This window comes from Aphis gossypii, chromosome 1 (assembly GCF_020184175.1).
Source record: "Aphis gossypii isolate Hap1 chromosome 1, ASM2018417v2, whole genome shotgun sequence".
Classification (NCBI taxonomy): domain Eukaryota; kingdom Metazoa; phylum Arthropoda; class Insecta; order Hemiptera; family Aphididae; genus Aphis; species Aphis gossypii.
The window spans coordinates 772,061-787,593 of NC_065530.1; the positions used below are offsets into that span (position 1 = coordinate 772,061).

Genomic DNA, 15,533 nt, shown 5'->3' on the forward strand with positions numbered 1-15,533 from the left:
ATTGTATAATATCAAGTATAATATTATACTTATATATTTGATATTATGCCATAAGCAACATATACGATTTGTATAAGACATTAGCATGCTATTTATTTAATTTTGGTAGTTAAACAAATTTAAAAATGTTATTGTGTAAAAATCTTATATAGTATAAGATATTAATTAAATATTTATTTTATTAAGTTTTCATAAATTAGTCTTTACTCTTTACTCTTTAGTGATCCCAACGGAAATATGCGTAATTGTGTATACTATAATACATTGTTGTGTGTAAATACTAAATAGCTAACACTATCAACGCATACAAACTGAGAGAATGAATTTAAACCGAATTAATTTGAAAGAAAAATTAAGTATTAGATAATATTATATCTAAGCTAATGACACCCTAACCTAAAATATCATGTTGATTGTTGAAAATAATTAGTCAACAATGTAATATTATATTAAAAACATAATATTATGAAACTTTCCCTTGATATTATTCCTAATATTACATATTTTTGATCCTCTTGAATTGAAAAACAGCAGTAACTACATATAACAATATAATACGTAAATAAATTAGTCTGTTTTCGACATAGACTAAGTATTATTTTGTAGTTTGACATTGTCGTATGAACATGAATTTCGATGATGTTTTATTGTTTTGTAAATAATTAATATTCGAGCAAGCCAGTTATTTATGTATCATGGAAAATAAAATACAGAATTGTCGTTTAAATTTAAAAATCGAAGTAACCAATAAAATAATGTAATACCCAATTTGAGATGAACTTTATTAATCTAATATAATGTTGGTTTACGCTTACCTATCTGTTGTTATGTGATAATCGCTAGTATTACAATGTTTTTATACTTCAATTTATTATGACAAACAATTTATAATAATTTGAAGTTTCTTTTAATAAAAATGATAAAAATAATAGTTTATATTTTATAAATAGGTATATATATTCCGATATTCGTAAATATAATATACACACACAAATGGGATTTAAGGAAAAAACAAGATATTATGAAAATATAAAATATATATATATATATATTTATCGATGTCTGGTGTCTATATGATATGCATATTGTATATACACACATAATAATATGGAATATATAATATACATACATATAAATATAAATATATATATATAGTAATTATAAATGTACAATTCGTTAGGAATAAATAATTTTCATTAATTTTACAAAACAGATACGAACAAAAAAAACTTACAAAAATACTGAGTTGGTATACACGAAAATGATGTACATTTGGCCTACATATACGATAACATTAATATTTATTGTTCGAAATAAAAACCACATATATATAAAAAAAAATTCTCTTAAATTATATATTATAAAATAAAATAATGGAATGTTACTATTTTAAATATAATGAGAAAATATATAAAGATAATTCATTTTAAAAATCACAGTCAAAATTATTGCAGGAATGACGTATATAAGTATTTATTAACAAATTGAGATACATTTAATTTATGAATATAAAATGTTAAATTTGTAATAAAACGAAAATATATATATACTATATACATTTTCAGTAGAAAAGTGTTAATTTAAAACGATATTCTTATTTATAATACTGTAAACGTGTAGTTAAAATTTGTCATGTAATAGAACATTTTATTATAATGTCATGATTATTATTGTGTATGGCACAAGAAATAGATATTATTATAAAATTTAAATTGTTCCTATTGCTATTTGGCAAGTATTCAATTAATATGAATGAAAAACTTCATCGTCATCGTATGGAATTAAAAATAACAATAATATTACTTTAGTACAAATATTTCTACGGGTTTTAAATAATAATACAAATAATAATATTAATATTAATAATAATAAAAATAATAATAAGAAAAAAAAAATAAGAAAAAAACATTTTAGCTATCTAAATAATACTTACGTTTCTAATTTGTTTAATTCAATTAAGTATTAAAGGCCTAAAATGCTTAAAACAATTAAGTAACACGAATAAATTACCTAGTTTTATTTTAAATTTTATTTTGCTTTCGTACATACACATACATAATATATAATTAATATGATAACTTAATAATTGAAGTCTGGTGTCTAGGTAATCTATAGGAATACCTATAACACGCATATTAAAACGAATACAACATAAAAACTAAAAAATTTTATAACAACAAAATAATAATAATAATATAATATATATATTTTATAATACACAAAAAACGTGACTAAATAATATTACATAAATATCGTTTCGCAACATTATTATAGCTGCAACGTGTTCATTTCTATCACAGGCCTCAGGACGGAATAGTACACGATAATTTTATTTTATAAATATAGATCAAATATTTATAAACCTATCTATGTATTGAAATATACGTAATATGCTATGTATAAATGTGTGTGATATAATATTATTTGTTTAAAAAAATGTAAATCTTATTGTAACATAGAAAAATATTATATCATGTACACGGTGTATATAAACTTAAAAATTATAATAAAAAAAAAGTTACACGTAAAAAAAAACAATACTCTTGAATATTTTGATTCGTAAAGCGATTAACATTACATTAATATTATTCTTTAATGAGGTTAACTTATTAATCATCACATTAGAAACGATTTCTCCGGGTGGAGAAAAAGATTGGCCGAGTCGTCGAAATAAAGCTAGCGTGTGTAGTAGGTATGTACTATGTACGGTACACATACACACACACGACGTTCGCCTTTATTTACGTATAATAATCATAATAATAAAACTATTATTTATAATGTTTAGCACGCAGTGCGCACAAAACGGATATGAGTACGACACCGCGGATGACGAAAACATCTGGTTTTATTTTTCGTACGTTTTCGGCGAGTTTTCAGGAAGCCGTAGGAATGATAGGTCAGAGGTCAATGGTGTTGGTGGTTTCGGACGTTGGTATATTGGTATAATATGATTGGTGGTAAATGGTGGTAGTGTCGTTTGATGAGTGTAGTGGTGGCAATGGTGATGACGGTGACTCGGTGGTGATAATCGGCCACAGTCCGGGCTATCTGGACGTGGACCTTCGGCCGCCCCCGCCACTGCCTTTGACGGATTGCGTGACGGACGACAACGATTGTGCCGGTTTGGCAGGCGTGGTGTGCGTGTGCTGATGCTTGGCAAGGTGAGCTTTTTGCCGGAAGCTCTTGCCGCACACGGTGCACATGAACGGCTTTTCGCCGGTGTGGGTGCGTATGTGAACGTTCACCGAGTACTTGTCTTTGAAGCCTTTACTGCATATGTGACAGTGGTGCAGCGACCGTTCTTTCTTAGCGGGTGGGTGACCGGCCGGCTGGTCGTCACCAGACACCGAGGCCGACCCTCCGCCGCCACCAGAACCACTGATCGACGTTCCGGTACCGCCGCCGGCCGACTGTTTCGTCTTGCCGTTAGTGTGGTGTGAACGACGGTTGTATTTCTTAGCCGGTCGGACGGGTGGGGACGACGAAGACGACGTGGACACCTGTTCGAGTTCCCGGTGGTCCAGCACCACCGTGGCCGGGATTTGCGAAATGTTCGCAACCTGTGTTACACAAACAGAATATAACAACTTATTATTATTGTCGCCATTATAAAATAGGTAATATATGTGCTTGGTGACCATTGTGGTTGTGTGTTTAAGACACTGGAAACAGACATGAGATATTAGGTATATACAAGTACTATAATATACTTCAAAATTTATATTAAAATAAATTTCCAATTATTATGTAAATGGCCAATATAAAATATATATACAATTTAAAAATGTTTAGTTTGAAACAAAAATAAACAGATAACAATCACGTAAAAACTATTTGTTGAAATAATTTATGTAAAATTAACTTTTTATACTTAAATATTATAATATATTGGTGTTAACGCCAAATCCACCAGTTTTCACTGAATATCTAGTAAAAAATTTACTTAAAAAAATATTTATATGTTGGTACATGTATTTAGGTATATAATATATTATTGTATATACATTTATTTAAATTAACATAAATATTATGTCTGAAAAATGTAAAGATAGATTAAATGCAAAATAAAATTTTTATTTTTTGAATGTTTTTATTCTTCATTTTTAAAATATACGATTCGTAAATGAGAGCTAAAAAATTATTACGAACCACAATGGATATACGTGAAAAATTGTTGATTTCTCGATTAAATTTGTATTTTAAATATTTAGAACTCAAAATGAAATGAAATTAAATGCAAATTCGATAAATTTACTTTTCTGAAAATAATAATAATTAACAGTGATTTGGGTAAGTATATATGTAACTGGCTAAAATGTTTACATGAGCTGTAGATGAGTCAGGGTAAGTATAGATATAATAATTAGTTTGCGGCCATAAAAGAATTATAAAATGTTTTGATTCCCGAGTAATTTTAAAAGATATTTCATTATTATCATCTTCATTTACAAATCGTATTAAAAAAATTTATACCAGAGTATTAAAGTGTTAAATCTTAATTCTTAAATCACATTTGAGTGGTATTAACGGTCAATAATGACACCAGACTTCTCGAGTAGACTACTGATTAATTTATTATGTTTAATTATAACCTACTATTGTGCATAGATTATTATATAGTATTGTTTTCATGTGGTACTTAAGTTTAACTTTTAATTTCAGTTAGTTTATAATATTATAGTTTTATCTTTTTCAGTATTAAGAATTTAAGAAAATAAAACAAAAAATTATATTGGCATAAATAAATACTGCAATGCACTTATTTTAGTTCTTTATGAATACTCGTACATTTTCTTTCTGTTAATAATAGCTATTTGCGACCAATTATGGCTTTTGATTAAAATCAACATAATTTTGAAGCAGTAATTTTTCGAATATTTGATGAATAATTATAATGAAGCATTAATGTAGGTGATTAAATCTCCATAAGGCGGCTCTATATAAGTAATGTTACTATTACATGTACGATGTACATGCTTTATCGATATACATTATATATGTACATTGAATGTACTTTATTTTAAAACCAGCTCACCGCAGGATCATTTATGATTTCACAAAACGTTTAATGCCAACTGGTTTAAAACAATATTATGTCAGTTAACGCACGGTATAACAACTGCACCTAGTAGGTAACTATTATATATTAATATAATTACGTAATAAATATGATTGATATTTGTTTAGTAAATGATGGAGATCGATGGCTTCTAAAATCTAAATTCTAAAGTGCATAATTATTCGATTTAAGAAGGGGTTAAAGATCTTCTAGATTTTCTTGCAAATAAACTGGATATGTATTTGAGTAAATATAGTTTTATAGCTATTTTTTTTTTTTACTTAATCAATGTAAACAGATCGTTTGGAACACGAAAAGACGTTTGGAAAGTAGTTTATACATTTTGAAAATGCATGCGAATAATTTATTTATAAAAAAAAACAGTCGATATAAGAAAGTATGTATTGTGATAGAAATCTACAGCCAAAAGGATTTAGTCATTCGTGGTGCTATACGCTCATAAAAATATGTATAAAATAATAAACGTCCATGTGGTAATATTGGATTCTAGCGAAAATCCCAAAGTCATTTGATATATATCTATATAATATGTTTATTTTATATTATGATAGTTGTTTAAACGGGTGGACATTTTATGTGATGGACAAAAAAAGACATATTTACCTCTGCGGCGATGAAGGATACGAACCCCTGACTAGTGGGGCAGTACTGCTGGAACGACTGAGACATGTCGCTGTCCAGGCCATCGATGTATTGGAAGTCAAAGTCTGGCAAGAGGAGATCATCGACGTTCTGCGCTGAGGCCCCGTCGCCGGCCACCAGTAGCGACATTGACGGCATGTCGTCGTCGATCATGACGATTGTGTTGCCGTTGATGCCGTTGCTGCAGTTGCTAGTCGTTGCTAGCACATCTTGCATATCCACGGTGGATGTCGACGGGTACGACGCGACATCTTGCATGGACTGTGGTCCAGGCGACGAGTTTTGGCTGTCTGATGCGGTGGACACCGATGGCTTGACGTCCTTATCGCCGTACCTGAGCACAAGGATCACAAACATGTTAAGTTACCGTTTATAAAATGTATTTAATTTAAGTCATATACACAATTTCGTAATAATCATGATTTATTATAAATAAAAATAAATAAATACCTCAAAACTATACCAGCATATTATAATAGTACATGACTAAAAAAATAAAAATATCTGAATTTAACTCGCCGTTAACTTATACTATACGTGCTTAATATGCAACTAAAGCATATACTTGTCGGTAGAGTGTCATGATTAATATTATTGGTTTCAAATTATTGTTCTAGTCGCAAAGTAAATTATAACTTATAAAAATGTATTTCATGAAAAGTATACAGTTTAAAATTTAAATTAGGTAAATATTTTTTAGTTCAATTTATTGAAAATTTTTATTTTTATTTTGTTTATAATTTTGATGCATTTCTGGTAATTAAAAATTTAAGTATTCAATTTTAGTGCTTTGTTTCACATTACTATAAAAGATATAAATATGAAATTTATATTAATATATTGTGAATTTAAGCTATATCTACGTATATTATAATATATATTACATATATCGTATGGTTTTACCTCTGGTGGTGGTTATGATTGGTTTTGCCCAGCAATGCGTTCCGGAGAAGTTCATCGCCTGTATACTCTGCAGATTCTTGTTTGATGTACTCCTGCAGCGGTTCTGTTTGTTTGATGTACTCCGTCAACGGTTCCTGTTTGATGTACTCCCTCAAAGATTCCTGTTTGATGTACCTGCCAGTGCCCACCGGGTCTGTGGACTCGGCGCCGTTCATCGACAACAGTGTCTCGTCGAAGTTGCTCACCGCGTTGGTATCCTGGTGGTGTTCGGTTAGAGCAGGCATGCACCACAGTGGTTCGCCGACACCACCGTCTGAATTGTTCACCACCTCCACCGTATAGATGGCTCCGTCTGTGTTTAACGTCCTCCATTGGTCCACTATGTCTGACTTGTCAGCGAACGAGCTAGGCGCGCAGTCCAAGTCAAAGCCGTGGTCGCCACTAATAATTGTCTCGAAACTATTGTTATTATTGTTATTGTTGTTGCTGTTGTTATTGTTGTTGTTAGCGAATGTAAATTCGTTGTTGTTCCTCTCTGCACATGTGGACAAACACCATTTATTTAGATTTAAATTCGATTTTTAAGAACATCTTTATACACAATACTATTTATTTATACCGTCAGGTGTTATATTTAAGTAATATCAAACGTACATTTTAATATAATATTACACTTTGATAAAACATATTATACTACTACACAATAATTATGTCACGTGTCTATTATTTTATAAATCTACAGAAAACAGTGTATCCTTAAGATCTGATAAATTATTTAAATTCTTTTGTTAATATTAATTTGACATAATAATAATGCCCACCTGACAGAGAAGGGTCGTTCAGCAAATGATCCACTGACGTGTTGATCCGATGTGATCCGTCGTGAAGGGTCTCCAGGTGGAGCCCAAGCTCCATTAGTCGGAGGCTGTCTCGGTTACCCGTGTCCGGGCCGTTATCTCCCGAATACAGTGCAGTCTTAAGGTAATCGGTGGACGCAACGTCCATAATATTGCGAAATCGGATTTTTGTTCAAACGGTATTCCACCTATGGGTTGTGCACCCAATCACATCATTTTCAACACTGAAGCACGCATGTCCAAACTAACGTACGAACAACTGTCGTATGCAAACAAGATACGAGACGGTGAAAATTCAATCTGAAAAACACACATATAATATTATTATTGTAAAATTTTAAATTAATGATTGAATCAATACACTATGTAGTACATGGAATACAGTAGAGTAAATGTCAGCACTTAACGAACGTGATTTTACTAAGAACTAAGGAAAACTAAGTATAATTTTATATGATACAAGTTAAACGTTTGATTTAACAAAATCGGTATTCACGCAATCAAGTTTAATTTGAATTTAAGTTTAGGTCTATTTTACTTCTCGTAAACATCGATTTCTATAATAATATATTACGGTTATATATTTATTATACTCTTCGTTACTGGGTTAAAGCGTCTATATTCGCTATATTTTAATACTATATTAAATTATACGGTTGAATTTGTAGGTTAAATATGTCTTGATGTTATGCGTGTTAGAGACGTAAAATAAAAATAAAACGTATTCATGGAATAATGAGTAATGTCATAAACAAAAATATTTGACGATATAATATATACGAAGGTATATTGAGATTTAATGAACCATCATAGATTCTACATAATTTGAATATGTAGGTAAAAAGTGATTTGGTATTGGGGATCCTAGTATCACCAATTCGAATCGTATATTTCATCAATTCTTGTAGTAGATATGAAATAAGATAATAATTTTCGTATAAATAGTTAGGTAAATCTGTTGTAAAAAGGATGGTGTAAATATACATATATACAACACATATTATAGATAGTATATTTTTTGGGAAAGTCTGTAAAGAATTGTAAGTATATTTATTATTATTAGTGATCGTGAGTGGTTTGTATGAAATCGTTAACATTTTCTATAGTTATTGCTGATTAAGTATTTTTTTTTTTAAATTCTATTAATGAATTATTATTATTATTATTATTATTATTACACTCTTGATTATAAGTATATAAAAGTTTTCTTAAAAAAAGTATACCAATTAAATATAAATCATATTTATTATAAAGTATAGGTACCTATAGATTATATATGTATTAATCGTCATAAACCGGCTATTGTACAAAATTTAAATATATATATATATATATATATACATTTATACTATCGTAGTATCGTTTATATTATTATCATACTAAATCCATAATTATATACAGAGCAGTTGTTTAAAAAAAAAAAATAAACATAGGCTAACCACGGTGGCTGAGTATAGGGAGGCCAACGGCCCGCATAATTTAGAAGAAATTAATACAGTATTATTAATGCATGTATCTATATGTAGAGGAGGTCAAGAGATATTTATATGTTATAATGTTTCTTCGATATAATATAGAAATTTATTATTTATATTTTTGCATAAATAATATTAAATATACAATATAATATATATTGTTCCTATCAGAATTATTATATAACTTTATATGGACTTGTATTATCTATTCCACTCACACAATGTTATAGCATAGTGATATATATATATAATATTGGTATACTTTTGTAGTGTCGTGTGGGCAGTGAAAAACAAAATGTAAATTTCAAAGAATTAACTACGCATCCGGATGTCATACACCCGTCAGCAGTGTTCCATAAAATTATTTTACTTTTCTTATTTCTTAATTGGGGTCGGTACAATAAAATTGTATTTTATAAACACAATTTATTATATTTATGTGATGTCATAACGTCGTACAATATACATTTGGTAAAGAACTATTAGGTAGGAAACTAATTACTGGTCGGCAGCACTTGCGATCCATACGCAGTCATATAGTATAGGTTGTTCACGTACAATAATAATATAGTGTGTAGGTATATATGGCCCGAAGCTCATCATCATAATCAATGGTGAAACGTTTCGTCTGCAAAGTTAGCCGTCTGCCTGTAAAGAATCCGATGGAAATCATGGTAGAATTTCCGGGTATCGAATTTTTTTTTTAGACAAGTCGTTAAATAATTTATCTGACACGATGTTATATTATTTTAGGATTATTTGCGGTGAAATTTAATCGACCAGCGATTTATTCAAAAGATTTATAAAAAAAATAATTATACTGTATGATTTCATAAAAAAAAAAACCATTTAAAATAAAATATAAATACTGTTAAAATAAAAAGAGAAAAAATAATAATGAGCGGGACAGCGTAGAGTATATTATATTCCATCTGCGTGTTTTTCAGTTGCACAACAGCATTTTTTCTGCCACCGTTTCACCACACTCACGCTTACAATGAACTTTTATAATAATAGGTACACATAGGTGCTCTAAGATGTAAAAAACAGATAGTTGATACGTCGGTCATAATATAAATAAAAATGATAGGACAAATATAGGACACAAGCACATTTTATTATTTTATTATTTTGAAATTTAGTTTTAATGTATAGGTAACGTTTAGGTAGCTGGAAGACTATAGCATATATTTTTAAAATTATAATTTGATATTTTCACAGAAAACAAAAACCATTTGGACGCATATATAGCACAATTTATATTATCGTCAAACGACAGTAACAATAACAGTAATAATTTAATATTGCACATATATCCGTGTATGCGGGGTAGTAATACACTAATACTATAATAGTATAGATCTATTTTAATAGCTGTAGTATAGATAGGTTTTTTAAATGCAGTGTGCTATTGCTGTAGATATTTTATAGCTAGCTGATGTATTATAATATATTATATACTCTGTAATGCAGTGATCTACAGGTAACTGCAGAAGCAGATAAGTAATTTTTATTTATTTCGTTAGTTCTTATGTCGAAACATTTCCAGTACATAACGATTACACACACGCACACGCACTCACATACACACAACACACATACACATAAATGTATATATATACATACCATATGAGATACTTGGAACATTTATTATACACGCACACCACCAATACACGAATTGCCCGGAGCCGTAGTAACCTACTTACGGGCGTCGGCTTTTTAACACACACGCACATACCATGTATATGAGTACGAGCACCAGTGCACACATTTAATAATATAATAATATTTTCTCGATTCGGACTTACTATTATAATATTATAATTTATTGGCGGGTGTACATTATACTGCGTTGTTCGAACGGGCCACGATGTTGACGATGGTTAATCAATTTTTGAATAATATTATAATCAGTTTTTGTTTTTTTCCCTTGTCGGTTCTGCAAATCATGAATTCGATGTTTCTATGTCCCTCGTATCCCCCCCTTCCTTGCCAATTTTGTTATCGTGGTATACCTACACCACATAAACGAAGAGTGATGACAGAAAAAAATCGCAATATAGCTGTTGACTGCACAGTATATTATAATACAATAATATTATTTTATGTCGGAAGCACGGCATTTCAATGCTAAATCGCGTAGTGTACCTATATACATTTATATGCATGTTGAGGTATAGTATATACTATATATATATGATGAAAAGCATTGGGGAGCTGAGAAAGTTTCGGTGCACGAAGTCGAGACAATATGTGTGTCACGAACACGGTCGGGCGGTGTATGGGGGTAAAATATCGGCGAGGGTTCCATAATGAGTCGTATTATATTACCTTCATATTATATTATATACGGATTTATGTAACATTATAAAAATAATAAAACGGCATTATGTCAGTGCTATTATTATCACACGCTCTAAATTAAATGGTTTTTGCAAGTTTCAGCATTATAATATTATATAGTATATACCTACTTCGATATTTTTAAAGAGCAAACTGCACAATGTACATAATATAATATATGTATCGTTATTCGTTATAATATATTTATAGTTATCTTGTGATGATATATTCAAATATAAATGAAATAGTATTCTTGAACGTTAATGGTCTTTACAAGACTAGCATAACATGAACGTAAAGTTTGCCTAAGCACTAGATTTGAATTTTCAAAACTGAAACCGATTAAAGTTAAAACCAAATACTTCTATTTATATACTTATAGTATATGAATTATATATTGTCATACCTAACCTAACCTTGTCATTGTATATTTGGTGATTAATTCTACAAAAATCAGGGAAAAATTCAGTTGAAATAAATATCGATTCATAAAGGTTAGGCTTATAGAATTTAGTTAAATTGTAATTTCGTCCAAAGAGATATTCCGACGATTACTTTAGTCCAACATTTGTCTAGTGTTTAATCTAATATTGACTTTTGTTCAATCAATACTGTTTACACATTTTAAGTTTATTTGTTACAGATATGAAATACATAAACTATGGACAGCATGAGTACAGCACGAGGTACGTGAGAGACAGATAATAGCTAATTTTTCTAATTTTAATGATTTATTTTTTTCTTACTTAGCAATATTTTTTCACTGAGTTTTTTAAGTGGATTTGTCTGCGTATATATAAGTATAAAAACATTTCTATTCTAATTTTTTTTCATTTTTGTATGAATTGCTTTGTATTTTTAGTTGGTAAAATAGAACTCACAGATAAATCGAGATTTCATTATTTTTGTTATAACGTTTTTAGTTTCTGGTAATGTACTCTTGAGAATTCTCAACCCGGCTTTGATAAGTATTATACTTTTTTCAATTATGTTGATCTAAAACATAAAATAGGAACTAGACATAGATTGACACTATTGAACTTATTAGTCCTAATGTGGTTGTAAGACAAATTATTTTGTATGATACTTATTTTGGACTAAATATCATATTATTTATTTATATATTTAGTTTATGTCTTAATAAATTCAAATTTAAGTAAAATTTATGAATTTCAACAATAGATAATAACATCATTCTCTATAACGGTACGATGTGACTTACGTATAATATAAGTAGGTAGGTACTCTACAATAATGTATAATATAATAAATTATAATAAGTAGCCTAATACTCGTATCATTGGAATAAACAATTTTAAAATAAAAGTCAGTAATTGCATAATGTTCATTATTGTCTATAATGGTGTCGGTGTCTGACAAGTTTTACTTGAACTGCCGATAAGAATCATCGCAATATCTTTGTTTCGTGGGAAATGATTCAATGGTTGTTCGAAATTAAACCACAGTGGTGTATACATAGATGGGTTAAAAAAAGCTACAGCAAAACAATTGCAGCTTATATAAAAACGAGTTTGGTGTGTTTCTATACAGTCCACTTGCAATATAGCAAATGTATAATATATATATATTCCCGATAAGGCGTGACAGAAATATAGTTATTAAATATTTGCTACTATGATATTATTTTTCCCAACAGTTTTTTTTCTTAAACCTACCGCTACAGTATGCCAGAGTGAATAATAATAACCACCAAAATATTTTAAATGATATTTGTGTGGTGCACAAATCGCTTACACTAGACAATAATTGGCAAGGACAATTGAAACCGAAGAGAAATTAAACGTAAAAAAAAATTGCGAATAATAATAGGTACTCGTTAAGACATCATCAAATACTCATCTACAAACTTATGCATGTTTCAATAGTGTATATAATTATAATTTTGGCTCTCGGTTGAGTCAGTATATTTTTTATTTTTTCGTTAAATATAATAAATAAATAATAGCACAGTAGGGAGACTATATCTGTTATACACATGCATACATTTTTCGAGAAACCTATGTCCGAAAGGATCACGAACAATATGATATATAGCTTTCTAGAAAATTATTATGACGAGAAACACCACCACGGCTGCTGCAGCAGTTTAATGATACACGAGCAAAAGGGAGATCGTTATTAGATATTATAAGCGTATATATACATTCCTCCACCTAACCTCTAACCACTAACCAGTAACTAGTAAGCTTTTTAATGCGCCGACGGAACATAATAATATTATACTTGCACATTAAAATGTTATAAATGCATCTGATTTCTGATTTACGTTATTACATATCATTATTCGAGACAGCCGCATCGTGGCAGTCAGAGGCCTATTAATATAACACGAAAATAATTATTTATGACTATCAGAAATAAGGCCATAATAACATTATTATATTAATTATTTTAGCGCCTCCGATAACGCTGTCGATCGTTAACGTTCTTTTAACGAGGTAGGTAAGTATTACACTTCGTTGTTCGATTTCGCACAAGTTGTACCTATGTTGTGCTTGAAAATGTTGGTGAAAATTATTTCATCATATATTTATATGTACCTAATAATATATAGAATATAGATACACAGAATCTTAAGTCACAATAGTTTTCTTATATGAATGTTAAAGAACAAGCAAAATTGAGGAAAAATACAGCATAGGATTAAAACATAACAATCTAAAACTAATTAAAAGATTTTTTAAGAAACTCTAAAGTAGAAGTGAAACTAATATGTAATTGTTTGAAAATTATAATAACTATCAATTTTTAAAGTTTAAATTTTAGTTTTTACGTTCGTATGAGAAAATGTTTGTGAGATACTGAAATGAAATTCTAATTAACTTATAGTAATAATAGAACAATAATAATATTATGTTTTACGACACAACATTACACATTTATTATTTTACATCTGGACAGAGCGTTTTATTACTGGATAGATAATTCTATAATAATATCTATAGTATATATATAATCTATCTTATATAGTATCTATGTAATAGATTTCGAAGCAGTTATCATATGTTTACGGTCATGGACATAATATTGTTGTGGTTGTGAGAAAAATGAAATTAATTCGTTTTCTCGATTACCGGAAAGTGGTTAGGACATTTTATTTTACAAAGATCGAGCGGCGGCGTTCGTGATCTTTCGAGACAGTTGGCGCGCGCGTCGAGGCGCTGCAATAATTTCACTTTACAACAACTTACTGCAGCAGCACTCCCAGGATTCCGTGTGCGCTTTATTTTCCTCTTGATATTATAAATTTATAAATACATAATAATAAATGCGATATATTATGACGTGTACGATGATATGCTCGCGTGTACGTCTAGTAGGAGTACCCGAGAACATAAAAATATAAAACTGCTAGCAATTAGGATACCGATGAATGAGTAATGTCGCTTATTTTCTCTTTCATCACACACACTCACTCGCAAACGTTTGCGAGTGGAGCATAATATAATGTATGAAAAAAAAAAAGCAAGGTTGCCAACGCATGCGATATTTTAGCATTTACACACTCACACACGCATGTATGTATTTATAAGTATTAATATTTCAACCGAAAGCGGCAGCGGCGAACCTGTTTTTTTTTTTATAGCCTCGGGTCGCATTTTGCTCTATATATCCAACACACTAAAAATTTAATAATAAATAAATAACCAAACGGATAAAATATATACATATTACTATATCGGTCGTGTATACGGTTCAGAAGCGGTTGTCTAACGATATATACATCGACGCACGAGTATAATAATATATTATATATTATCTGTCGATACTTCCGAATTATAATAATAGTGGCTAACGCGTAGTGCGCGAGTGTGATACCTGTTGCTACTTTATTATGTAGGTACGCGTTATGTACATAATAAACTCAGAACTCTATATTTACTAATATAGGTAGATGATAATATGTCTATATCTATTATAATATTATTATAACGCGAATACCGGTGGGCGCAATTGTTGTGCCACGAATGCAATCATAAAAAATAATAACATAATATTATTACAGCGCTCGGGTAAATCCGAAAGATATTCAAAACTGTTGTCGTCGATTAAACATTATGTGTTATGAAAATATATTATTAATGATTGCATCCGATATGGACGTTGCTGTATACATGCAGTGTGTGTGTATCACTGTATAATCATTATAATATGATAATTAATAACACGTTATATAAAACGACGATATATTATTTGTGAAACTTCGGT

The 15,533-nt window shown here is 29.7% G+C and overlaps 1 protein-coding gene across 2 annotated transcripts in view; it reads right to left on the reverse strand.

Annotated features, from left to right (window-relative positions):
- Positions 1-1,028: 1,028 nt before the first annotated feature.
- Positions 1,029-15,533, reverse strand: part of LOC114120736 (uncharacterized) — a 65,684-nt gene continuing 51,179 nt past the window's right edge. For both annotated transcript variants that reach the window (XM_027982744.2, XM_027982743.2), the window contains 4 exons: positions 7,450-7,785; positions 6,629-7,163; positions 5,687-6,059; positions 1,029-3,563 (listed from right to left, as the gene is read on the reverse strand). In XM_027982744.2, the coding sequence (XP_027838545.1) occupies positions 3,048-3,563; positions 5,687-6,059; positions 6,629-7,163; positions 7,450-7,633 (1,608 nt within the window). In that variant the 5' untranslated portion in view covers positions 7,634-7,785 and the 3' untranslated portion in view covers positions 1,029-3,047. The remainder of the gene's footprint in view (positions 3,564-5,686; positions 6,060-6,628; positions 7,164-7,449; positions 7,786-15,533) is intronic.